The sequence below is a fragment of the Rhinopithecus roxellana genome, chromosome 1, assembly GCF_007565055.1.
Source record: "Rhinopithecus roxellana isolate Shanxi Qingling chromosome 1, ASM756505v1, whole genome shotgun sequence".
Classification (NCBI taxonomy): domain Eukaryota; kingdom Metazoa; phylum Chordata; class Mammalia; order Primates; family Cercopithecidae; genus Rhinopithecus; species Rhinopithecus roxellana.
The window spans coordinates 33460447-33485791 of NC_044549.1; the positions used below are offsets into that span (position 1 = coordinate 33460447).

The following is a 25345-nucleotide window of genomic DNA, read 5'->3' on the forward strand; positions in this document are numbered from 1 at the left end:
AAGCCACCTAGTTTAATATAATTGTAAAATAAAAGGGCTTCAGCATTATCTTCAGCACTCACCTCTTCTGGGGTAATTACACCTGTTTCCTTAAACTTTGATTCCTAAAAAAAAAAAAAAAAAGTAAAGAAAAACATTATGTTTCACTATCAATTAAATATATTTTTGGGGCAATTATTTGCCTGGTGCCCTTCCAAGCAATGGAGCACATGCAAAAAACAAAACAAAACAAAAAAATCAGTCTATCTATCTAATCTATAATCTATCTATCTATCTAATCTATCTACCTCCCTCCCTCCCTCACTGGTACCTATCTATATCTATCTATTTGTTTCACTCACTGGTAATGACTACAGGAATATACAAGTCTAATGTAGGAAACAGACATGAAAATAATTATAATACTATCGGATCAGAGCTATAATAAAGCTCTATGTAGAAATATTCCTCTTTTTTTTTTTTTTTTTTTTAAGACGGAGTTTCGTTCCTGTTGCCCAGGCTGGAGTGCAATGGCACTATCTTGGCTCATGGCAACCTCCACCTCCCAGGTTCAAGCGATTCTCCTGCCTCAGCATCCCGAGTAGCTGGGATCACAGGCATGCGCCACCACGCCTGGCTAATTTTTGTGTTTTAGTAGAGACGGGGTTTCTCCATGTTGGTCAGGCTGGTCTCGAACTCCCGACCTAAGGTGATCCGCCTGCCTCGGCCTCCCAAAGTGCTGGGATTACAGGTGTGAGCCACCGCGCCCAGCCAAGCTCTTTTTAGAAACATTCTAAGATTTAAATAAAAATAAAGCCTTACAGCGATTCTGTGAAATGAATAAATATCTTTATTTTAAAGCACAGCAAAAATGTCTTAAAGATGTTTAGACATCTTACAATTTAGCCAGTCTTATTTACACTGAATAATGTTAGAAACCAAATCTAGAAATCATTTAGCATTTTCCCCTAATTCTCATCTCCACCAAGATATTGACACACTATTCTCTCCTCTAAAGCAAGGATGCTATAGACTAAATTTTTCTAAACTTTAAGTTATACGTAAGATTTTCTGGTAGAGTCTACAAAAATGAAAACACTCATTTATAAACATTATTCATTCAACAAATGTTTACTATGTACCAGACACTATTTGAGGCAGTGGGGATATTTAGATGTGAATAACAAATACAAATGTATTATTGCCCTCATAAGGAGTTTCAACTCCAGTTGAGGAAGAAAAGCCAAATGGTAATGAATAACATGCCATAAAGAAAAATGAAGCTGAGAGGAATCTGTGGGTGGCTGGGGAGAGATGGCCATTTAAAATAAAATGATAAGAGAACAAAGACTTCACTGAATAATGATTTGAAAACCTCAAGGAAAGGAACATGCCATAAGGCTGTAAGTGCAAAGCGCGTTTCAGATAGAGGGAAGAGCACATGCAAAACTCCGAACCAAGAGTGTGCTTAATGGAATAATAAAGAGGAGATCAGGTTAGCTTAAGCAAGAGCAGTCAGGAGATGGAGTAGATGAGACTGGGGCCTCTACCAATTAAGCAGAACCTTATCGATGATTGTTTAAGAACTTCAGTGTTTACTGCACGCACATACTCCAAACAAAACATTATTTTTCTTAATTTTTACTTGCTAGGAGAAGGCTATTACTTATTTCCTGAGGACTTTGTTTTTTCTACTTGCCCTCCCTTATCTAGCAGGAAACTAAGGATTCTCTCTGTAAACCAACAGTTTGCACAGGAGTATCAAGGAGACGGTCATTAATTCTCTCCTTTTTACTAAAAACATAGATCATACATACTGACATGCTAACAGCTCCTTTTCAGTTTGGTGAGCAAGTAAGATGGCTCCTGAAAACTAATTCTACATCATAAATTTTACATTTAATTTGGGCAGTCTCTTGCTCCTCTCTCCCTGAAACTAAAAAGTTGTAACAATGGTGTATTATTAAAATACTGTATACCTAGGTAGATATGATATTCTGAAAAGTTACCATAATATGTAAAGGCATTTGATTCAAATGTGAAAATTATTTTCCAATCTTAGTTTGACTGAATAATCTTAAAATGACTTTCACGGTAAACAAATGTAAGCAAAGCAATAGTTGAAATTCTCATTTATAATCGCTGGTTTATTTCTTACTTGCAATAAGTTATTCTTTTAAAAGGAGTTTTACAAAAACGTATTTAAAAAAGTACAGACCAAATATTTCCCTTTGTCATGGAAAGGGAGCAAAGCAAAACTCTCCACTATTCTTAGCATATTAGGGTATTTCACCCCCACACTGAGATTGGTACATTCTAACTGAAAGCTTAAAAACAACTAGAAAAAAACAAACAAACAAACAAAAAACTAAGCAAGAACTTCCCATTTACTATTATTGCTCACTTTTCAGAAAGCAAAAATGAAGTTACAACAAAACACAACTCCAAAAGGGTTATAAAAGCGAAGCTTGAAGGCAGTTGTAGAAATTTACTTTTGAAAATAAAAAAAAATCAGTCACTACTGTAACAGCTAATGTGTCACAATATTTTACTTTAAAAATGCTGTACTGCTGCCAACATATTTTAATAAATTATACAGCCACGAGGATCAAACCGTGCCTTGTTATCACTAATAATCAGTTACGGCTATCTGAAAAGCTCGGGAAAAAGGTTTTGCTCGTTAGATGGGTTGGTTCAAGGTTACCGAATGAGATAATGTTGCCAATTTCACCTCGTTCCTCTGAAATCTAAACGAGTTGGGATCCCAGTCACAACTTACCCACTACAGCGAACTTTCTATGAAACTTAAAGGAAAAGTGACATATGTCAAACACTGAATTCATTTTTTAAAAAGAGAAGCAAAATCCTTGTTTAAAAAGGCTAAAAGACATCCAGTCTTTGGATTTAACGATCTTCAATCTACTCGGCCGCCAAACACCCTTCCAACCCGACGTACCCGATCGCGCAGAGTTATGACTGGCGAAGGCAGGAACACGCACAGGGCGTCCCTCCAAGTTTACCCCTGAGGGGTCAGAAAGACCTAACGAACAGCCGGTTAAGACTACGGATGAGGGCTGCACGTTTCCCTGGATCCCGAGCCCTACCGCCTTCCTACACCGGCGGGGACTCCTGCGGCGACCGGTCCCTGAAGAGTCGAGCATGTGCCTGACAGCCCCTGGCAAGTCCGGCCTGGCTTACCTTGAGGACCGGGGTCAGGTACTCAGCCACTTCCAGTGCCTTTCCCTTCACCGTATTAATCACATTCTGCATCCTGGGGCCGGAGTAGCCGCCGGCCCCCCGACAGGATGGAAAGTGCAGCCGGGTCAGGGGCCGGGGAGTTAGAAAATGTCCTCGCTGCCACCGACTCGCATCAGCACCCGGCTGGCAGCACCCGAGGGGACGGGACGCGACGGGACGGGCGGGACGAGGGGGCGGGGCGGTAGGCACCACGAGCGAAGACAGGGTGCGCGATCCTTGAGCCCCAGGCAGCCCGCGACGGACCGGGCCCAGCTGTCACCCAGCCGCGAGGGAGGGCAGCCAGGCCGAGAGGAGACCTGAGGCGATAAGCGGCCGCAGGCGCACCCCTCGCCCTCTCGGGAGCTGCCTTTCCTCGCTTTGCTTCACTCGCGCCCCTTCCGGCTTCCCCTTCCTTCTCACTCTCTTGCCGTAGCTGCGCCGCCACCTGGGCCTCACGTGACACTGGACTCTCCCGGCACGTGACCTGAGAAAGGCTGGGTTGGAGCAGGATAAGAGGCTTCTCCCCTCCTTCCGTAAGCTTAACACTGAACGCGCCTGCGCAATGGGTGTTGCGTGCGCTTTTTCCCAGTCCCGACGTAATTCTGGTTTTTGTTCCGCAATTGGCGGCTTAGAGGCAGAGGCTCTTTCGCCTGTATCTACTATAGCTTCTCCACGTATGGACCCTAAAGGCTACTGCTGCTACTACGGGGCCGGGCAGTTACTGTCTCAGCTCTAGGATGTGTGTTCTTCCACTGAAAGCTCTTCTGAGGGAGGTAACCGCGCCCCGCGGGCAAGGAATTGCGCGTGCGTCTGAGGGGAGGGTGCGCCAGATAAGAGCCCTATTGCGCATGTGTGACTGGAGGGTTATTCCCTGACTGTGAAGGGAAACCTGGCTGCCTCCTGTTGGGCAGGCGTCTTATTGGTCTACTGTACGTCTGCGCCCACTTGGGCTGTCAGTATTGGCATTTCTCCCCCCTCCCCGCAGGCTCTGTGCGCTATTCCTACGGTACGCTGGGAGGCTTTGGGCAAGTTACTTACCCAACCTGGGGTTTAGTGTCCTCAACCTATTAAAAGAGGGCCTTAGACTCATTGATTCCTACGATCTCCTCCGTTTCAAACACTAGTTCAGTAAAACTTTACAGCAGTATTTCAGATATTTCCATTTTGGTCGTTATTGTAATGAAGTCTGTCCTAATAAGCTTTTTCCTTAGAGGGAAAAGAGGAGGAAAATACAATTCTGAAAGTCTCATCTTACAGCAAAATTATTTACTAATAAAAGTAAAAGCTAGGCCGAGCGCGGTGGCTCACGCCTGTAATCCAGCACTTTGGGAGGCAGAGGCGGGCGGATCACGAGGGCAGGAGTTCGAGACCAGCCTGGCCAACATAGTGAAACCCCGTCTCTACTAAAAAGACAAAAATGAGCCGAGCGTGGTGGCGGGCGCCTGTTGTCCCAGCTACTCTGGAGCTGACGCAGGAGAATCGCCTTGAGTCTTGTAGGTGGAGGTTGCAGTGAGCCACGACCGTGCCGTTGCAGTCTATCTAGCCTTGGTGACAGAGCGAGACTCTGTCTCAAAATACATAAATAAAATTTAAAAATAAAAGCTAAAATTGCTTTGAAGAATTCTTTTTTGCTGTTGTAAAGTGTCATTTGCTCATCTGCTGTCTTTGTCAGCACGTCTAATCTGGTTCTACCTTTTCTGTCTCTAGAGTACTCCCTCTTACCAGATTTTAACTTTCCTCTTCTCATAGTTTCTTCTGTACGCCTTAGCTTTCTTGGTGCTGATATAGTCATAGCCAGACATTTTTTAAAAATTCCTTTTCTGTTCTCACAATCAATGGTATTTGCGTTTAGGGTCTGCCAACAAGGTTGTTCATGAAAGTGTTTTTCTCTTTAAGGCAATTAAAAAACTGTAGAATGGAAAAACAGTGCTGTAGTCATCCTATAATATGCTCCTTGTCGACAATGTATACGTTCCTGCTAGGTGCCATATTCATTGCTTTAAGCTCAAGTCGCATCTTACTGGTGAAGTATTCTGCCAATGAAGGTAAGTTAAGACTGGGTATATGTATGGAGCACTTCCATCTAATCACACATCTCTCTCGTCTTTGGTTTTCTTATATATAACATGGAGATAATAATGCCTTTTGCTTCATGTGAGTGATAAAGCATGTTTGAAATTGATTATTTAACCTTGCATTCCTCAAAAGAAAAAATGTTTGATACTGGATGAAATGTGAGTCAATCAAATACAAAAATCAAACCCTTTGGTGAAGAACCAGTCATAACATTTGACTGTTGCTTCAATCAGCAGGTGTTTCTGGACCTATAGCAAAATGTGTAATTGCACCTTATTTTGAAGTAGAAGGATATATTTGTTTGGTCACTTGGCATTTGTGAGGTACTTACTATTGTAATTACGGTATCAATGGTAAAGTGTCAGCATTATGTTGGGCAATGATAGTGTGTCAACAGTATAAATTATAAGCTCTGATAAGTATGTATTTAAGAAATCTTTTTTTATGTAAGGATTTAAGCAAACACTTTAATTCCACAAAACTGTATTGAGTACTTCTTACTAGTTATTGAGGTGAGTATACATACAATCATGACATGACCTTTAATGGTCTACTTGGAGAGTCAGATGTGTACCTAAGTCTCTACTGCAGTTAACATTTATCTGCCAGGCACTAGTGTAAGTATTAGCAGCAGGTTCAAAGTGCATAAGATATAGACCTTGTCCTCAAGACTTAGTTTATTAGGAGAGACATAAATGTAAACACATCATGAAAATCCATTATAATAACTGCAATAATTGATATATCCTGAAGATGCAGAGATTATCTAGAGGATAAAGCCATATATACTGTTTGGTAGGGGATGATGTGGAGTTCAAATGGATCAGAGAACAATTCTCTGATTAGGGGACAGTTAATCCACTAGAAGTCAAGGTGAACAAGGGTATTCAAAACAGAAGCAACAGCCTGTAAAAGGGAACAGAGGCATGAAAAAGCAGGATATGTAGTTTGAAATTACCAAGCAAAAAGTTTAAGGACTAGTAGCCAGATGCAGTGGCTCATGCCTGTCATCCCAGCACTTTGGGAGGCCAAGGTGGGCAGATCACTTGAGGTCAGGAATTTGAGACCAGGCTGGCCAACATGGTGAAACCCCATCTCTACTAGAAATACAAAAAATTAGCTGGGTGTGTTGGCGTGTGCCTATAATCCCAGCTACTCGGGAGACAAGCAGGAGAATGAACCCAGGAGGCAGAGGTTGCAGTGAGGCGAGATCATGCCACTGCACTCCAGCCTGGGCAACAGAGCAAAACTGTCTCAAAAAAAAAAAGAAAAAAAAAAGTTTAAGGACTCAGAAGCGAGAGAAGGAGTGGTTGACTGGAGAGAGGTTGGTAAGTCTGAGATTGTTAAGGACTTCATATTCCATGGTAAGGAGCTAGGACCTTAGTCTGTAGGCCAGTCTGAGGGATAAAGGATACTTAAAGGATTATAAATAGGAAGGTAAAATGAGGGCCTGTTGTGGTAACTGGATGGCAGTGGAAAAGACAGGAAGCTCAATAGCCAGTTAAGGGGTTATTGCAAATTAAAGCCATAGGTGATGAAGACTAACTTAGTGTTTTGGAAGTAGTAAGATAGATAAGAAGTATTCAGAACGTAGAAAAGACAGGATTTGGAGAATGTATTAAATATGAAAATTAAAAGAGAGAACATTGTATAGCTCCAGGGTTTCTGGTTTGAATGCTGAGTAGATTGATGATGTTCTCAGCTGAGACGGAGACTATTAGGAGGAAGAGTAGGTTGGGCAGAGTTTGAAAAGAATGTAGTTGAAGAGGTCAGGAGCTATGTCCTTACTGCAGTTTTCTGCAGTGTCTGGCATATCATGCACATGAAGGAAATGCCAATTATATTAATAAGAGATAGGTTTTCATTTGGATTTTTATACTGGGCAGTAAGTTAAATGTTCTAGAATATAGATTTGGGGACATTAATGTTAAATTGATATTTAAAACTTAAGGAACAGAGAGAGGGAATGAGAAAATAAAGAGGGCCAAATTCTGAGGAATGCCAGCATTTAAGTGGCATGAGGACGCTCAAAAGCATTAAGGAGAAATTGTTAGCAAGATGGGATAACTAAATGCACATGACTCATAGAAAGGAAAGAAAGAGTTTGAAGACTGAGAAAGAATTGTGACATCATGATAAGCTAAAGATTAAAGGATACCCTTTAGAATTAAGAATGAGAAGATGTTTGATAATCTCAGAGAGGAGTTAGTTTCAGAAATCAGATTACTTGGAGATAAGACCTGAATGGAAAGTGAGTAAAGGGCACATAAAGAATGTTGATACTGTCTCAGGGAGAGATGGAGAAGGTATGGTAGCTAGAGGGTGTAGTATTTTATATTTTGTTTTTCAGATGGGAGAGTTTTGAGCATGTTCGTAGGCCAAGGGCAGTAAGCCAGTTAGTAGAGAGGAAGATAAAGATACACTAGGCTGGGCATGGTGGCTCACGCCTATAATCCCAGCACTTTGGGAGGCCAAGGCGGGTGGATCACGAGGTCAGGAGATCAAGACCATCCTAGCTAGCACAGTGAAACCCCGTCTCTACTAAAAATACAAAAAATTAGCCGGGCTGAGGCAGGAGAATGGCGTGAACCTGGGAGGCGGAGCTTGCAGTCAGCTGAGATCAGGCCATCGCACTCCAGCCTGGGCAACAGGGCATGACTCCATCTCAAAAAAAAAAAAGTATACACTGAAGCCAAAGGAAATGGAGCCAAGTATCTGAGGAGAAGGGAAGATTTGTTTGTTTTGTTTTGAGATGGAGTCTCGCTCTGTCTGGAGTGCACTGGCGTGATCTCGGCTCACTGCAACCTCCACCTCCCGGGTTCATGCATTCTCTTGCCTCAGCCTCCTGAGTAGCTGAGATTACAGGCATGTGCCGCCATGCTCAGCTATTTTTTTTGTGTTTTTAGTAGAGATGTGGTTTCACCATGTTGGCCAGGCTGGTCTCAAAACTCCTCACCTCAAGTGAGCCACCCACCTTGGCCTCCCAAAGTGCTGGGATTACAGGCATGAGCCACCATACCTGGCCTGAAGGGAAGGTTTTAAAGGGGAGATTAGATGAGTAGCCAGGCCTTGGCCCCTTCCTCTGGGGCTGAAGGGAAACCAGTGAGGATGAATGCCATGTAGAAAGGTATGTTAGTGTGGGGAGGAGATGTGTGGAGGGAAGTCACATACCATGTTGTCATATGGTCTGGGATCGGCCATGAAAGGACTGCAAGAAAACCACTGAAAAGCAAGAGCAAGCTAAAGAACAGTGACAAGGGTTTGAAAGTTATAATCCAAAGTCCCTCCTTCTTATGTGCACATGTTGGCTTATGTGTATCGTGATGGATCATGAGAAGTATCATTAGAGGACAACAGAGTGTGAGTTAAGTCTAGCATTTAACTGAGAAAAAGGAGATGTTTTGACTGTGCTTTGAATGATGGGGTAAGTTGAACAGGCAGATATTTAAATTCAGGCGAACATTTATTAAGTGCCTACTAAGTGCCAGGTATATGAAGGTGACAAACATGGTCCATTTCTTGTAAGGATCTTCCATTCCATTTCATTCCACACACTTCCAATGTGACAAGCAGTGCCATAGAGGTTTAGAGGTAGTGCTATAAGAACAGAGATGAATGGAGAATTGATTCTGATTAGTTTGAGAAGGTCAAGGGAAACCACAGAAGAGAGGAAGAAAGTGTTCTGGATAGACAGTGTCCACTTGGTTTTTTTTCCCCTACTCTTGGCCAATTTTGGTTTAATGTGACTGAGAGAAGCAAGCAAATATTTTCAAAAGTGGGGAAAATGCATTCCTGAAAATAGTACCCAATAAAGTTTATGTTTATCCTTGGCAAAATTGTAAAGCAAGTTGTTTGTAAGCATTTAGAAGAGACGGGTAAAAGTTGAGATGAAGTCATACCAACCAAACCTCACTTCCTAATTCTATTGATTTGCAATTTAGGACGTAGCTTTCCAACTCATTAGTGGGTTTGGATGTGTCCAAGTATTTCCTCTCGGCCCTAAAGGTAGCAGAGCCCTAGGCCAGTTGCCTCTTGCCTCAGATAGTTTCCTTCTTCCATTTATCCCAGAGTGCCAAACAAATATTAATGTTTTCCGTGTGTACGATGATATAAAACAGATTGGAAGACTCTTAAGGGAATGTCATAGACAGAATGTACCTCAATTTTAGCAAGGCAAACAAATCACAAGAAGAATTATGAGCTGAGTAATAATTCAGCAGGTCAGTTTATAACTGATGAGTCGGTATTGATTGATGGTCAGTTGAGTAGGCAGTCTCTAATGCCATGCCACAGAGCGTTCTTTGCCCTTAGTCCTAGCCTCCTCAACATATTTATTAGCAACTTGGATGAAGACATGAGAGGCATGTTTAACAAATTCAAGGATAATAAAAAGCCGAATGGGATAGGGATAGCTAATACATTAGGTGAATTGATTAAAAAATCCAAAGGAGCAAAGCCAACTGGAAGAAACTTAATATAGCCAGTAGTAAATCCAGCTTTTAAGTTTTTAAACAATTATAAGTTATACGGTATATAAACATACATAGAATAAAATGTATAGTTAAAAAACATTTCTGTTACATTTCAGAAAACAAGTATGATTATCTTCCAACTACTGTGAATGTGTGCTCAGAGCTGGTGAAGCTAGTTTTCTGTGTGCTTGTGTCAGTCTGTGTTATAAAGAAAGGTAAGTCTTGAAATGGTGCTATATACTTGTTAAAAATCACAAGACCAAAAATGTTAGAACTGAAAGGAACATTTTATATCATTTAGCTTAGTCCATTAAATTTTATATGAAGAAGCTAAGATACAAACATAAGTATGTTTTAGAGGTAGAGAAACAAGCTGAAAGAGAAAGTGTTATGCAGAGCTGCATAGGAAGGGGAGGAGCTGGGACACCAACTTATGTTTCCTAATGCCCTTCCTATTACTCTGTCTTGTTACTTGTTCTTTGATAGTTGTTGCAGTAAGTTAGTTTTTTTTTTTTTTTTTTTTTTTTTTTTTTTTTTTTTGAGACGGAGTCTCGCTCTGTCGCCCGGGCTGGAGTGCAGTGGCCGGATCTCAGCTCACTGCAAGCTCCGCCTCCCGGGTTTACGCCATTCTCCTGCCTCAGCCTCCCAAGTAGCTGGGACTACAGGCGCCCGCCACCTCGCCCGGCTAGTTTTTTGTATTTTTTTTTTTTTTTTAGTAGAGACGGGGTTTCACCATGTTAGCCAGGATGGTCTCGATCTCCTGACCTCGTGATCCGCCCGTCTCGGCCTCCCAAAGTGCTGGGATTACAGGCTTGAGCCACCGCGCCCGGCCGTTAGTTTTTATTCAAATTAAAGATTTTCTAAATCATGTGCCGTCTAACTTGAGATGTATCATATTTCAAAATAGTTCCCATTTCCTACAGGGAAGGTAGAATAGTGCACTGGCATCAGAGACTGTTCTGGGGCAGATTATTTTCTCTGAGCTCCAGTTTTCTGAGCTATCACATAGGGATACTTAATTCCTTTCTCAAATTTAAAGTATATAGTCTTCCATGGAATGTATATGCTCTTTAATGTATATTAATTCTTCATCTTAGTTCCCCAATTATTGCGCCTCCGCTCCCTCTGCCTTTTTTATCTACCTTCACACGAGGTAAACATAAACTTTAGAGCATTAAAGTGTTTGCCCAGCAAGATGTCTTTTCATACTCCAGGGTTTCTAACTTTGCAGTTTCTAGTTAGTGACTACTTTTCTTAATCTCATAAAACTCATGATTTGCAGGGCCTTAAACTGCCTTTGTTTTCTTTTTGTTTTACGTTCTCTGCTACAGTGCCTACGTTTTTAGAAACCTAGAGATGGAATAATAACTGACTAGGATTACTAAAAGTTAACTTTCTCTAGTTCCATATATATCAATTTCGATTTAGTATCCCCCTTTCCTGATTTGCCCTCGGGGGCAAAAATTCCAGTATGAAGGCTTGGTTTTTTTTTTGTTGTTTTTTTTTTTTAAATTACTTATTCTCACTTGTTGATCTCCCTCTTGACCTTATGCTCTTATAGCAGTAAGTGAAACCACATATGTATCCTGAGTTGCCTTAAGTAATACTTCTGTTATCTCAAATTAATGGGAATTAGGATAACCAGTAGTCCTAAGGTTGCTGCTGATTGTCAGTGATGAACTGGTGGGTTGAAGAGAGACAGTAATGAAATTCTATATTGTCTTTGATTACTTTTGGCTAATATTCTCTTACGGAGGCACGTTTATGAAGCTCCCTTTAAATAATTGTATCAGTAATCAAGTGCAGAGGAATTTCTCTAAAAACGTGGGCATTCTCATCAAGGTCATTTATTTACACTGTATTTCTTTCTAAGATCATCAAAGTACAAATTTGAAATATGCTTCCTGGAAGGAATTCTCTAATTTCATGAAGTGGTCCATTCCTGCCTTTCTTTATTTCCTGGATAACTTGATTGTCTTCTATGTCCTGTCCTATCTTCAACCAGTAAGTAAATATGACAAAGAAACTATCATTGAAAAGATATGGAGAAATAAATCCCAGAATTAATTTTTTTTTTTTTATCATTTTTGTTGGCATTGTTAGTTCCTCATTGCCCTCACTGGCCTTCCTGAGATTTCCCCAGAATTATCTGAGTACTGAATTATCAATACGCATTCCAGATTCTCTTAAATGGTCAAGATTACTGTATTAAACTGGGCTGACTACCATGGGGGAGTTTCTCCCTAGACCACGGAATCCAAAACCACCTCTTCTTATGTAACCCTAATTAGTATACCTATTTTCTGAGACGTCCTGTGGCCACTAACCTCTAATATTCATCTCAGCATCCAGGACCTCATCCAAGAAAACTTCCCTGATTAACTCAGAAAGTTACACACTCAATGTACCTTTCTTACACCTGTTTTAGTGTAGTTTGTATGAATTTTATTTGTATGGTTTTCTTTTCTGTTAGTCCTATCATTTAACCAACAAGTTCTTCAAGGGTGGGGATCATGTCTTCCCAACTAGAAATGCCATCTATAACTGATAATGCTGGAAATACTTCTCATCTTTCTTGGCATCCTTTATGTCAGTTTAGAAAGTCATTAGTAATCCGAGTTTGGTTTTCTGCTTTCACCTATTACTCAGTTTGGGTCACAATAGGTCACATGGATATTTCCCCGTAATATTTTATAAAATGAAGATTGCTATTGCCTTTATTGCCAAAATGTGTTTTAAATTTCTTTAAAAAGTAAATTTAGGCATTTGATTATAAATGGGATTTCTGTTGCTACCAGTCTTCTCTGTGAAATTTCTTAAATATAAGCAAATCAGTTTTAGAGTGGGGTGAAAAGGGGGGCTCAATACAGAACTGTATTAGCCTGTTCTCACACTGCTAATAAATACACACACCCAAGACTGGGTAATTTATAAAGGAAAGAGGTTTAATGGACTCACAGTTCCAGAAGGCTGGGGGGGCCTCACAATCATGGCGGAACACAAAAGAGGAGCAAAGTCATGTCTTACATGGCAGCAGGCAGGAGAGCTTGTGCTGGGGAACTCCCATTTATAAAACCATCGGAACTCATGAGACTTATTCACTACCACGAGAACAGTATGGGGGAAACTGCCGCCATGATTCAATTATCTCCACGTGGCCCGGCCCTTGACATGTGGGGATTACAATTCAGGGTGAGATTTGGGTGGGACACCGCCAAACCCTATCAAGAATTTTAGTAGAGGCCGGGTGCGGTACCTCAAGCCTGTAATTCCAGCACTTTGGGAGCCTGAGGCGGGCGGATCACGAGGTCAGGAGATCGAGACCATCCTGGCTAACACGGTGAAACCCTGTCTCTACTAAAAAAAAAATACAAAAAACTAACCGGGCGTGGTGACAGGCGCCTGTAGTCCCAGCTACTCGGGAGGCTGAGGCAGGAGAATAGCGGGAACCCGGGAGGCAGAACTTGCAGTGAGCTGAGATCCGGCCACTGCACTCCAGCCTGGGCGACAGAGCGAGACTCTGTCTCAAAAATAAAAAAAAATTAAAAAAATAAAGAATTTTAGTAGAAAACAGGTGTTTGACTTTCCACAATTTAGAAGCTGCGTAACTAGGCAGGCCCAACTGCTTAAAGTTTCAATTGCCCCTTCTATAAAACTAATAATAATAATAATAATAATAATATACTAGTTCAAAGGCAGCAAACTGGGCCAGTTGATGACCTGAAGTTTTCTTTGACTCTGTAATGCATGTTGCTAATAAGTGTCCAGTCCATCTAGAATCTGTTCTCTCCTAAATTCTTAGAGAGTTGCTGTCCCCAACAACATAATTATGCAAATTCAATAAATAAATTTTATTGTATTTTATCACAGATTCGCTCTAAACTTGTGTCTCTTTTCTGTGTCCCCCAGTAGCAAAGCAAAGTGGCAACTTCCTTATTTTTATTCCAGCTTATTGCTTTGTTCTTCCTTCCTGATTTTGTACAACCATATATCTTACAGAATAAAGCACATGCATACTCTGTGTATTGCTGTGCCTGAGTCTATTGAAGGAATTAAATAGAGATGCTTGGAATGTTTGGAGCAAAGAGCTCTGATGTTTTATTTATTTTATCTTCTTGCATGGAAAGAGTTTTCAGAATTTTCAGAATTCATCAAGCCAGTCAGGCTGCATGGTTAGGCACTTTTGCATTGCCCTTATTGTGATTGATCAAGGCCACTATTTCCACACTTCGCAGCCACTTTCCTCTTCTCCTCTTAGTCATCTCCTAACTATGGGTTCACAGGCATTTTTCTACAGAGAAGTACACTGAGAAAACCTTAAAATGATGGTTCCCATGAGAATTCAGTAGGAAAACAACAATGTTATATTCTTGGAGTTGTTGCCATTTTTAATTGAGTTTACTCTTATGTTTAATTTAGCTGCATATTAGCCACGTTTGTTTTAATTAGTGGGTATATGTGACTGTTAATATCTTTTGGGGTTTAATCACCTTAAAGTGATAGCAAGCAGGAAGGCAGGGTGAAGTACATCCTAAGATTTGCGTTAAAAAATTATTACTATTGTCACATCTGATTATGGGCAGCAATGATGGAATTTCATGCTTTCTGAGCATAATGTATACACGTTCAGATTAATACTCTCATGTGTGAAATAGGACTGAATTCATAAAAACAAATGGTTTTAAAATCTGGCTGATACATTTCTAAGTGTTTAGAACAACTTGAATCAGTGCCCAGGACTGTCGAGTATGAGTTTGGTATTGAGTTACTGCAGTTCAACCAGGAAAATCGATACATAACGGTTCTTAGAATGGTAAAGATGCTTAAAAAAATCTATACTTCAATTTTCTTACTATATTAATGGGCCAAACAGTACCTGCCTTCTATGTGACCATAGAAACAGTGTTAAAAATCCGTAAGGCACTTTGAGAACTTTGAAAAGTAGGCTTCATAAGCATAGTAACTGTCATTTCTAGACCTAAACCTTTGGAATTTGTAAGTAATTTCAGATCTGTATATAAAGATTATTTTCACAGGCAATGCCTGGACAATAATTTGATCACATCTACATGAATTTGACAAGCGACAAAACTGGAATTTAATCCTCAGGTGAAATTGCTACCTTAATAACCCCTCTGTTTTTTGACCAAAAAGCTTTTGTTGTCAGGTGAACTGCCAAGCTAGGACATTTCTGAGGTCAGTACTTTGTTTGGATTGTAACTCTATCTTCTCTTTCTTTCTAGGCCATGGCTGTTATCTTCTCAAATTTTAGCATTATAACAACAGCTCTTCTATTCAGGATAGTGCTGAAGTAAGTAACTTGCTGTGAAAACATATATCATACTTTAAAATAACACAGCCCGATTTCAAATGATACACTCAGAACACTGAGCCCTCAGAATCCCAAAGCCAGGATTTTGTTCCTAATTGGCTTTGTGTATTGGGCATGTTTAAGCCATGTAGAAAGCAACTCCAGTGCTAGTCCATCTAAATCCTCTGTGATCAGATGAATGCAAATGTCTTGAGCTTCTTAAAAATAAGATAATTAACTGTGTTATAATTAGTATTTTCATATTTAGTGCCAGATTTTCAACAAAGAATTAATGAGCTTTTTATGCAAAATCTTTCTGCACTAATAGGGAAGCAAATGGTTCCTAAGATGGTTAATATATTTGTAATTTGGAGTTTGGAGATGATAGATAATGGCCAGTTTTTTATTAAACTATTTGAGATGAGGACGTGATTTATGCACTAATTAGCACAGGGTTTGTGTGAAAAATCTAGTCAAAATTACCGTTAAGAAGGATAGGTTTTTAAACTTTTAAAAATATTATCACCAATTTTTACTATCTCCAAGAGGACCATTGGATAGTACATTTTTAAGTAAATTAAGCTCTCTTCAAAGCAAAAGGCAGAGTGTCCTGAGGCAGGAAGATGATACAGGATCTGCATACTTCAGTTTAATTTCTTACTTAATGATGATGATTAAATAAAATTAATTTCTTACTAAATTTGTTGCATTTTTGTAATTTTACATTATCTTTTTGATTTATTGATTCTCAGTGTGCTGATAGTGTGTTCTTTCATAATTTGAGTATATGAAAGGGTGACTGACTTGGTACAAAGATTTAATTTGTTGAGTCCGTGATACATTTAATATATAAATTATATAAGATTCCTGATAAATTTTGTTTTACCCTGAGGAAACATTTAATTTGATAGCTAATGTGAGAGATAAGGAAAATGAACATTACATTTAGCCCAGTTTAAATGTTAGAGTTCATCGAAGTTTGTTCTACATATCTGTTTTTCAATTTATTTGTGAATTGTGAAAATAATTCTTTAGCAAGTTAAAAATGATATTCCAAAAACATTTTGAAGTCTTTGAAATCAATTTGAATCTCACTTTGTAGTATAAAAAGTTGACTTTTGAGAAAATGTATGCAAGCAATAATATTTGTGTATTGATTCCTGTGATAGATGAGAGATGCACTTCTGTGAAGATAAATAGAATGGTTCCAAGACCATTTCCATATTCCAAGATGATAAAAGGATCACTATTTAATAAGGGAGTGCAGGTCTCAAAAACATGTGTTTTCAAAGTGTTTGTCGTTTACTTTTAATGAGTAACGATGGTATTATACTGAAGTTGTATAATATAAAAATATTATATCAAAATTACATCAGTTTAAAACTGAATTTACTAAAGACTAAAAGTATGTATTGCCTGACTTGAAATTGGCCAGTAGCTGTAGTTCTATCCTATAGTAAGTATTCCTTGTTAACTTTTTAGGCATTTAACTCTTTGTATTAAGGAAGTTCATTCTAAGTTTAAATTAAGTTTTATTAAATATTTGCTTTTAATACTAATTATAATATTGATTACATTTTGCTAATTTTAATAATAACTAACTCTGGTATGAATTAAAGTTCAAAAACATTTCTACATACTTTCTTATTTTCAGAGGAATAATATTGATTCTTAGACATATATTTGCTTTGTTGTTGACATCTCTCTGTTTTGAATCCTTGGAAAGCAGCATGCTAATAATCTAATGTTGTCTTTTATGAGAATGTCTTTTAAGTATTTTATTACTTTTTAAAATTTTTTGACACAGAGTGCCCGGGCTGTCACCCGGGCTGGAGTGCAGTGCCACCATCTTGGCTCATTGCAACCTCCTCTTCTTGTGGTCAAGCAATTCTTGTGCCTCAGCCTCCCGAGTAGCTGCGACTACAGGCGCACACCACCACGCCCAGCTAATTTTTGTATTTTTAGTAGAGACAGAGTTTCACCATTTTGGCCAGGCTGGTCTCAAACTCCTGACCTCAGGTGATCCACCCACCTTGGCCTCCCAAAGTGCTGGGATTACAGGTGCGAGCCACTGCGCCTGGCCTTATTACATTTTTTAACTCTTTTTTCTAATTGTGGTATAAAAAGAAAAAAAAAATTTTGCCATCTTAATTTTTTTGGGGGGAGTGGGCACAGAGTCTTGCTCTGTTGCCAGGCTGGAGCACAGTGGCGCGATATCAGCTCACTGCAACCTCCACCTCCCAAGTTCAAGCAATTCCCCTGTCTCAGCCTCCCAAGTAGCTGGTATTACAGGCACATGCTACCACGCCCAGCTAATTTTTTGTATTATAGTAGAGACGGGGTTTCACCATGTTGGCCAAGATGGTCTCAATCTTCTGACCTTGTGATCCACCTGCCTCAGCCTCCGAAAGTGTTGGGATTACAGGCATGAGCCACCGCATCCGGCCCATCTTAACAAGTTTTAAGCACACAGTTTAGTAGTGTTAAGTATATTCATGTTGTTGTGAAGTAGATGTTGAACTTTTTCACCTTACGAATTTGAAAGTCTAAGTCCATTAAACAACTCTCCTTTCCCTGCCTCACCCTAACCCCTGATAACTACCATTTCACTCTCTGTTTCTATGAATTTGACTACTTTAGATTCCTCATATGAATAGAATCATACAGTATTTGTCTTTTTGTGACTGGCTTATTTCACTTAGTTTAGCATATTGTCTTCATGGTTCATCCATGTAGCACGTGACAGGATTTCCTTCTGTTTTTTAAAGCTGAAAAATATCTCATTGATGTATATGCTTTTATTACATTTTGAAGTCAACTTAACTTTGTTCTATTTGGATCTTTTTGGAGTTGGTGGTTTGCGTTGGTTTTCCCTATTTAATTTACTCTTTGTGAATCATTTGATGGTCTTTTTGCCCTTTGTGATTAAGTTTTGACCTAGGAGTAGCAGCTTAATAGTTCTATCACATATTCTTTGTTTGCCACTTTTCATTTAGAATATTAAATCTGTTGTCTTATACTTGATTGTAGCAGAACTATCAAATACCTTTCCCATATAGGTAAAGAATACAAGGCTACAAAATAAAATAATTAAAAAAAAATTTTTTTAAAGAAAAAAAACAAAATTAAATAATAATTTAAAAAATTCTTGAAAAGAATATAAAGCTACAAAAGCGGGCAAAGTAAGTCTGGTAACTACTGCAAGGATTACTTGGAGGAATTTGAAAGTGGGAAAAAGAAAAATATTGTCTAAATATCCTATTGTCTTTTCTAAAAAGAATAAAATACCTAAAGGCATTCTCATAAAAGACAATATTAAATTATTAGCATGTTGTTTTCCAAGGATTCAAACTTTGTGTGAATGTATGGATTTTTCTTTGAAGTAGAAGCCACTGGTTCGTGGTAGAAACTGGTAACAGGCATTATGCCTTGCAGCCTGCTTCCCTGGTTTGCTTGTAACCTAAGCAAAGTTGTATAATCTTATTTGCTTTCGCTTTGGGAAATGACACCAACCTAAACATTGAGATTGGAGACAAAAGATAACCAAGACCAGCACTTATTTTTACCTAAAAAATGTACATAAGTTTCTCTGATTTCCTCAAAGAGAGGGTATGGTAAAAAATTAATTAAAAATACATTTTGAAACATGGTGGATGTGTAGGAAGTAAAGGGAAAGTTTAGTTACTGTCTGAAACAACATAAGAACAAAGAAAAGTGCCAGTCAGTGGTAGTACAAGCAATTCTCCAGAATCATTCATTCACTTGATAAATTTTCTCTTTGATTTCTCATTATAAATCTGTCCCTTGTCACTCTCTCTGTGCTACTAAGAAATGTGCTTTGTACAGTTTCTGGAGAAAACAATTTTGTGAGTCTTTCCATTTAATTGTCTTCAATACCCTGCATTAGTTTACCAAATATAGAAGTGCTTTTATCTGACACAATTTGAACCTATTGCTTAGTTGCTAGGAAAACTTATAGTTGTGAATCATATACGTAAGTATATATAGAAAATAAACAATTTATTTTAACTTAGAGTATGTCAATATACATGTATTCATCATTCTTCTAATGCTGAGCTAAAGCCCCTCCTTTGAGTATGTTACTGATTGAAGTTCCTTAGCTCACCTGTATGTTATTAGAAAACAGCTTTTTATCTTCTGAATGATTTACTTTCCCTTAATCTTCCCAAAGTGTTCAACTTAGTTTTCATAAAAACAGCTTCTTGTCTTTTACTCATAGTTTATCATTTGTGTAATCTTTATGTAGTGACAACAGTGAGGTCACCTGGCAAAAACATGTTTAGGAACAGAGATTCTGTGAGCAAACAATTCACTTGGGAGCAGAGGCCCTCAGGAAGAGTAGCCTTCTAGCCACAGGCATTCAGCTCTGAGCATTCATTACTATGTTTTACAGGCAGTGGAGAGATGAGTGGAGTGAGCTTCCACTGTTCTGTATCAGTTAAACTGAAGAACGAATTCAGTCATGCAGACTCAGTTGTCATTTCAGATAGTCAGCTGACTTTACAGGGTAATTTGTTAAGCTTTATTTTCTTTCCTGAAAATCTACCATTTTTAATTTTTAGCTTAATCCTTAATAAATTTTACATTCCTTAGAGCATTACCTTGAATGAGTAATTGTTTACAGAAGGTATTGTTTAGCTTAAGGATTTCTTTTTTCTTAATATCAATATTAGTGACAAATGTGTAGCTGCTAGAAAACTTTTAAAGGAACTGTAGATTATATCATTGCCTCACTTGTATGCGATTTGCAATAATCAATTGTAGAATTTTTTTGTAAAATGGACACCCATTTTTTATCTCTATGGTCATTCTATTTGTTTTCTGCTACTTAATGTGTACCAGCTGCACCTTCAGAAATTTAAGTGATTAGTTTACAGTTTCTCACCTGATGACATAAGACTGCACTAACCACATCAGTAAGTTCTAGATCTGGCTATTTGAAAATTACTTACGTATGAGAAAGCATATAATAGTGTGCACAGGTATGCTGCTATCTAGGCTAGTCTGTGCATTTAGCAGTTTCAGAGCATGAAGCTTTATATGCGTACAACTTCCTATATGTGCATCCTGGAAACTTAGAATTATACTTAGGAGGTATGATGATGCAGAAGGAAGACATATAAAACCATGGATCCGATTCCTTCCTTAGTCTTTAAGTACATGACCTTAGGGAAATCTGTTAGGTTAACTGTTTCCTCCCTTAGAGCAGGAATGCCTAAGTGCATGGTAGGTGCTCAATAAATGCTCCAATGTTATACAAATTCTCATAACTTCTGGTTCCCACCTGTTGCTTTACACTTCTGCATTTTTTATGTTCCTCTTTTTTTCTTGGTGTTCCCCTTCTTTGCCTAACGAACTGATCTTCAAACATCAAGATTTTGTTCCCCCAAGAGGCCTCCTGACAATGCCAATGAGAGTGAGATATTCCTCTTTTCTTTGTCAACATTGTATGTTCTTGTTGCCTTTGCATAGACTCTTCCCTCTACCTGGATATATCACCAACTCCTTTTTCACGTGATAAACTTTAATTTATTTTTTATCTTTTAGCTCAAGTGTCATTTCCTCTTTGAAACAATACCTGACTATTTACAGATTCTAGTGTTCCTCAGTATACTCCAGTTGTCCCATTAATCACTTTTCACACATACTGAGATCATTTAGTTTCATTGTTTTCTCACTATTAAAGCATAAATTCCTTGAACATGGAGATAAATCATCTTTATCTCCCCAGCTTGCCTGGCACGTAGTAGCTGCTTGTTAAACATCTGTTGAATAGAATGAATCAGCAAAATGGAATAACAATAGTACATATCCTTTATATATCACAAGTTTGTTGCTAAGGAAAATAAATAAAAGATTGTTAGGACTTTGTAAACTGAAATACTGCCCAAAATAACATTTTTCTTTGGCTTGTCAGCCAGCAGTTTGCTGTTTAATGCTGTATGATAAGGCCATGGATCTAGAGCTGACCTTCTCCTTTAAATCTTTTTTGGGTTATGGACACCTTTAAAGATTTGACAAAACTTTGCAGGATCTCCTGCATAGGGAGAAATTCATCTACGCACAAGATTTCTGAAGCTCATCTACATTCTTTCTGGTTCTGGGAAACCAGGTTGAGAATCTCTGCTGTAACTTTATAGTATGATAAAAGTTATTGTGCTAGAGGTCCAAGATCAGCTCTAGAGGTAGAAAGGAGGCCATGTTAAACTTGTAGGTTAGAAAGACCTACACAGAGGGGAAATGACTTGAGCAACCTTAAGGGATAGGTGTTATAAAAATGAATTAAAACATTAAATTTGAGAGACAGGCACCAACAGGTTTTCTCTGAACTTGAATGGTAGGAAATGCTAACAAAAACTGGGACCAGTTTATTCAACCAAATACTCAAGTGCCTGAGTTTTCAGTAGAAACTCTTGATATGGGGGGAAAACAGTAGTAAAATCTTGTTTTTCATCTTTGAACAGGAGGCGTCTAAACTGGATCCAGTGGGCTTCCCTCCTGATTTTATTTTTGTCTATTGTGGCCTTGACTGCCGGGACTAAAACTTTACAGCACAACTTGACAGGACATGGATTTCATCATGATGCCTTCTTCAGCCCGTCCAATTCCTGCCTTCTTTTCAGAAGTGAGTGTCCCAGAAAAGACAATTGTACAGCAAAGGAATGGACTTTTCCTGAAGCTAAATGGAACACCACAGCCAGGGTTTTCAGTCACATCCGTGTTGGCATGGGCCATGTTCTTATTATAGTCCAGTGTTTTATTTCTTCAATGGCTAGTATTTATAATGAAAAGATATTGAAGGAAGGGAACCAGCTCTCTGAAAGCATCTTCATACAGAACAGCAAACTCTATTTCTTTGGCATTCTGTTTAATGGGCTGACTCTGGGCCTTCAGAGGAGTAACCGTGATCAGATTAAGAACTGTGGATTTTTTTATGGCCACAATGCATTTTCAGTAGCCCTTATTTTTGTAACTGCATTCCAGGGCCTTTCAGTGGCTTTCATTCTGAAGTTCCTGGATAACATGTTCCATGTCTTGATGGCCCAAGTTACCACTGTCATTATCACAACAGTGTCTGTCCTGGTCTTTGACTTCAGACCCTCCCTGGAATTTCTCTTGGAAGCCCCATCAGTCCTTCTCTCTATATTTATTTATAATGCCAGCAAGCCTCAAGGTCCAGAATACGCACCTAGGCAAGAAAGGATCCGAGATCTAAGTGGCAATCTTTGGGAGCGTTCCAGTGGGGTAAGTTTGTGAGGGTGCTCTTTTTTGCTTGTTCTTCTCAAATTTAAAGCATAGTTAATTCAAGGAAAAAAATAAAATCAGTACTGATTTATCAAAGAATTTGGATCTCTGACTTTTAAAACTGAATCAACAAACATTCTTTGGACTCCTGATGTTTGCAAGGGCTCATGATCAGTGCTGTCAGGTGTAGAGAAAAAGTATAAGTCAATCTCAAGGACCTTATGTGTTATTTCATAGAATACTATAGAATTACACACCTGGAAGGTACCTCACAGGTTGTCTTGTACTGTCTCCATCATTTTACAAGTGAAGAAACAGGCAAAATGGTTTACAGATAATAAATGAAAGAACTGGTATACCTATGTCTGACTCCAAGTCCCTTGCTGTTTCTTTTCCACCATAGTTAGGAAAATAAGCTCATTTGTGAGAGAAGTTGGTCTTTCATATTAGTAAGTCTTGTTGAATAGAAAACCTGGCTCCTCAGTCCTCCCTGTAGTTATTCATAAGCCAGTATACCAGAAGAGCAGGGTTTGTTTATTTCATTAGCAAGGTAGTTTTCAAAAGGATCCTTGCAAGGCAAGTAGGAGGAAAATATTTTCTAGAAAAATGCTTATGCAATTATTCCGAATATCTCCCAGTTGCTTGCAATTGTTTTGGAAGGCTCTGTCAATCATTTTAGTGGCAAATTGATGATCTCTTTGAAGATTCAATTAAGGAGTTAAATATATGTTTAAATAAGTGAAGTAGACATCTAGCTTTAGATTTAAAATTTTCTTGAACACACAAAATATGAAATATTTTATACAATGAACATTTCACTCTTTGGGAAAAATAATCTATTGCTTAATAACATTCATGGCAGAGCTTCCCTGGGTGTAATGCCTCTGTTGTGATTCAACAGATTCTAAAGATGAAAAAAATAGGATCTTGAGTTTCAGATACCCTGCTCTTAGCCAGAGTGTATATCCAGAAGTCCTGTATTCTTTTCCAACAACTGATAATGCCATTTGCTGTAATTTTTAAGTAAAAGAAAATATATATAGATAACAAGGCCTATGAAGGCCTACCAGCAGGTGGTGCTCCTCACTTTGCTCATGTTAGCTTTGAAATTTTGAGTACTGAGTGCGAGTGCCCTTCACTTTTTTACCCTCTCATACTTATATAGTTAACTTTCCAAGAACGTTTTTATTTAATTTGACCAGGTTATATCTATAGCTTAATAAGGTAAGACCAATGACTTGTTAGTAAGGTTTCCCCTTAGTAATCTTTAAAAATGCTACCTTTCCAGTTTTGTTCTAATTACTGATTTCATGTTTCCTTTTAGGATGGAGAAGAACTAGAAAGACTTACCAAACCCAAGAGTGATGAGTCAGATGAAGATACTTTCTAACTGGTACCCACATAGTTGGCAGCTCTCTTGAACCTTATTTTCACATTTTCAGTATTTGTAATATTTATCTTTTCACTTTGATAAACCAGAAATGTTTCTAAATCCTAATATTCTTTGCATATATCTGGCTACTCCCTAAATGGTTCCATCCAAGGCTTAGAGTACCCAAAGGCTAGGAAATTCTAAAGAACTGATACAGAAGTAACAATATGAAGAATTCAGTAACATCTCGTACTTGATAAATCAGCAAGATATATTTGCAGATTATTTTCCTTGGCCTTCAAGTTTCCAAAAAACTTGTAATAATCATGTTAGCTATAGCTCATATATACACATAGCGATCAGTTTGCCAGATATTCACAATTATGTAGTTCTAGTTTACATGCCAAAGTCTTCCCTTTTTTAATGTTTTGATTATCTAGGTTGTCTCTTGAATTTTGAGGCCCTAGAGATAGTCATTTTGCGAGTAAAGAGCAATGGGACCCTTTCTAAAAATGTTGGTTGAAGGACCTAAATACCTGGCCATACCATAGATTTGGGATGATGTAGTATGTGCTAAATATTTTGCTGAAGAAACAAAAATCTCAGACACAAAATCTCAAAATTTTAATTTTTAGAAATTCATGAGAAATTTGATTTTTGTAATAATCTTTTGATGTTTTAAATATTGGTTCCCTACTCACCATAGCTACCACTTGTATTTTAAGTCATTTAAACAAGCCATGATGGGGCATTTTTCGCCTCAGTTTGAGGAGAAAAATCTTGACGTCATTACTCTTGAATTATTACATTTTGGAGAATAAGAGGGCATTTTATTTTATTGGTTACTAATTCAAGCTGTGACTATTGCATATCTTTCCAAGAGTTGAGACGCTGGCTTCAGAATCATACCAGCTTGTCAGTAAAGCTGATGCCTAGGAGCTTTTAAAGGGATCCTTTCAAAAGGATCACTTAGTAAACACATGTTAACTTTTACTGATATATGAATATTATTACTCTAAAAATAGAAAGACCAGTAATATATAAGTCACTTTACAGTGCTACTTCACACTTAAAAGTGCATGGTATTTTTCATGGTATTTTGCATGCAGCCAGTTAACTCTCGTAGATAGAGAAGTCAGGTGATAGATTATTTTAAAAATGAGCAAACAAAAGTGACTTGCTCAGGGTCATGCAGCCGGGTAATGATAGAAGAGTGGGCTTTAACTGGCAGGCCTGTATGTTTACAGACTACCATACTGTAAATATGAGCTTTATGGTGTCGTTCTCAGAAACTTAAACATTTCTCCTAAGTTTCATGCAGATGAATATGAGGTAATACTGTTATACATTCATTTGTGATATCCACAATAATATGACTGACAAGAATTGGTGGAAATTTGTAATTAAAATAGTTATTAAACCTGTCTTGTGTTGCCACTCTGTCATATAGGGTGTGATGTGGAGTACTTTTAATCTTAAAAAATAGAGTGAGACAAAAACCCACAGAACTTTTAAAACTTTCTCTTTAAGTAGATCTTAACTTCTAAGAATAACAAAGGCATTTTTATCAGTTATGTGAAATAGGAAGATTATATCTATTATGGCAATTTATTTTAAAGGTAAGGGAAATGA

The 25345-nt window shown here is 38.3% G+C and overlaps 2 protein-coding genes across 7 annotated transcripts in view; one reads left to right on the forward strand and one right to left on the reverse strand.

Moving 5' to 3' along the window:
• ATG3 (autophagy related 3) overlaps nt 1-3680 on the reverse strand; it is a 28216-nt gene extending 24536 nt beyond the window's left edge. Inside the window, exons 1-2 of one of the 2 annotated variants that reach the window (XM_010361044.1) lie at nt 3178-3680; nt 63-104 (exon numbers count right to left, since the gene is read on the reverse strand). In XM_010361044.1, the coding sequence (XP_010359346.1) occupies nt 63-104; nt 3178-3249 (114 nt within the window). In that variant the 5' untranslated portion in view covers nt 3250-3680. The remainder of the gene's footprint in view (nt 1-62; nt 105-3177) is intronic. The other variant, XM_030941040.1, reaches the window with a different exon arrangement.
• Nucleotides 3668-25136, forward strand: SLC35A5 (solute carrier family 35 member A5). Of its 5 annotated transcripts, none has more exons than XM_010361043.2 (7): nt 3726-3989; nt 5113-5261; nt 9881-9979; nt 11638-11768; nt 15008-15075; nt 21561-22341; nt 23666-25136. In XM_010361043.2, the coding sequence occupies exons 2-7, from the start codon at nt 5132-5134 to the stop codon at nt 23729-23731; spliced, it is 1275 nt and encodes a 424-aa protein (XP_010359345.1). In that variant the 5' UTR covers nt 3726-3989; nt 5113-5131; the 3' UTR covers nt 23732-25136. The 5 variants fall into 5 exon arrangements, with proteins under 5 accessions (XP_030796878.1, XP_010359345.1, XP_030796889.1 ...); XM_030941029.1 differs by having other exon boundaries at nt 21561-21721; XM_030941023.1 differs by lacking the exon at nt 11638-11768 and having other exon boundaries at nt 3761-3989.
• The last annotated feature ends 209 nt before the right edge of the window (nt 25137-25345 follow it).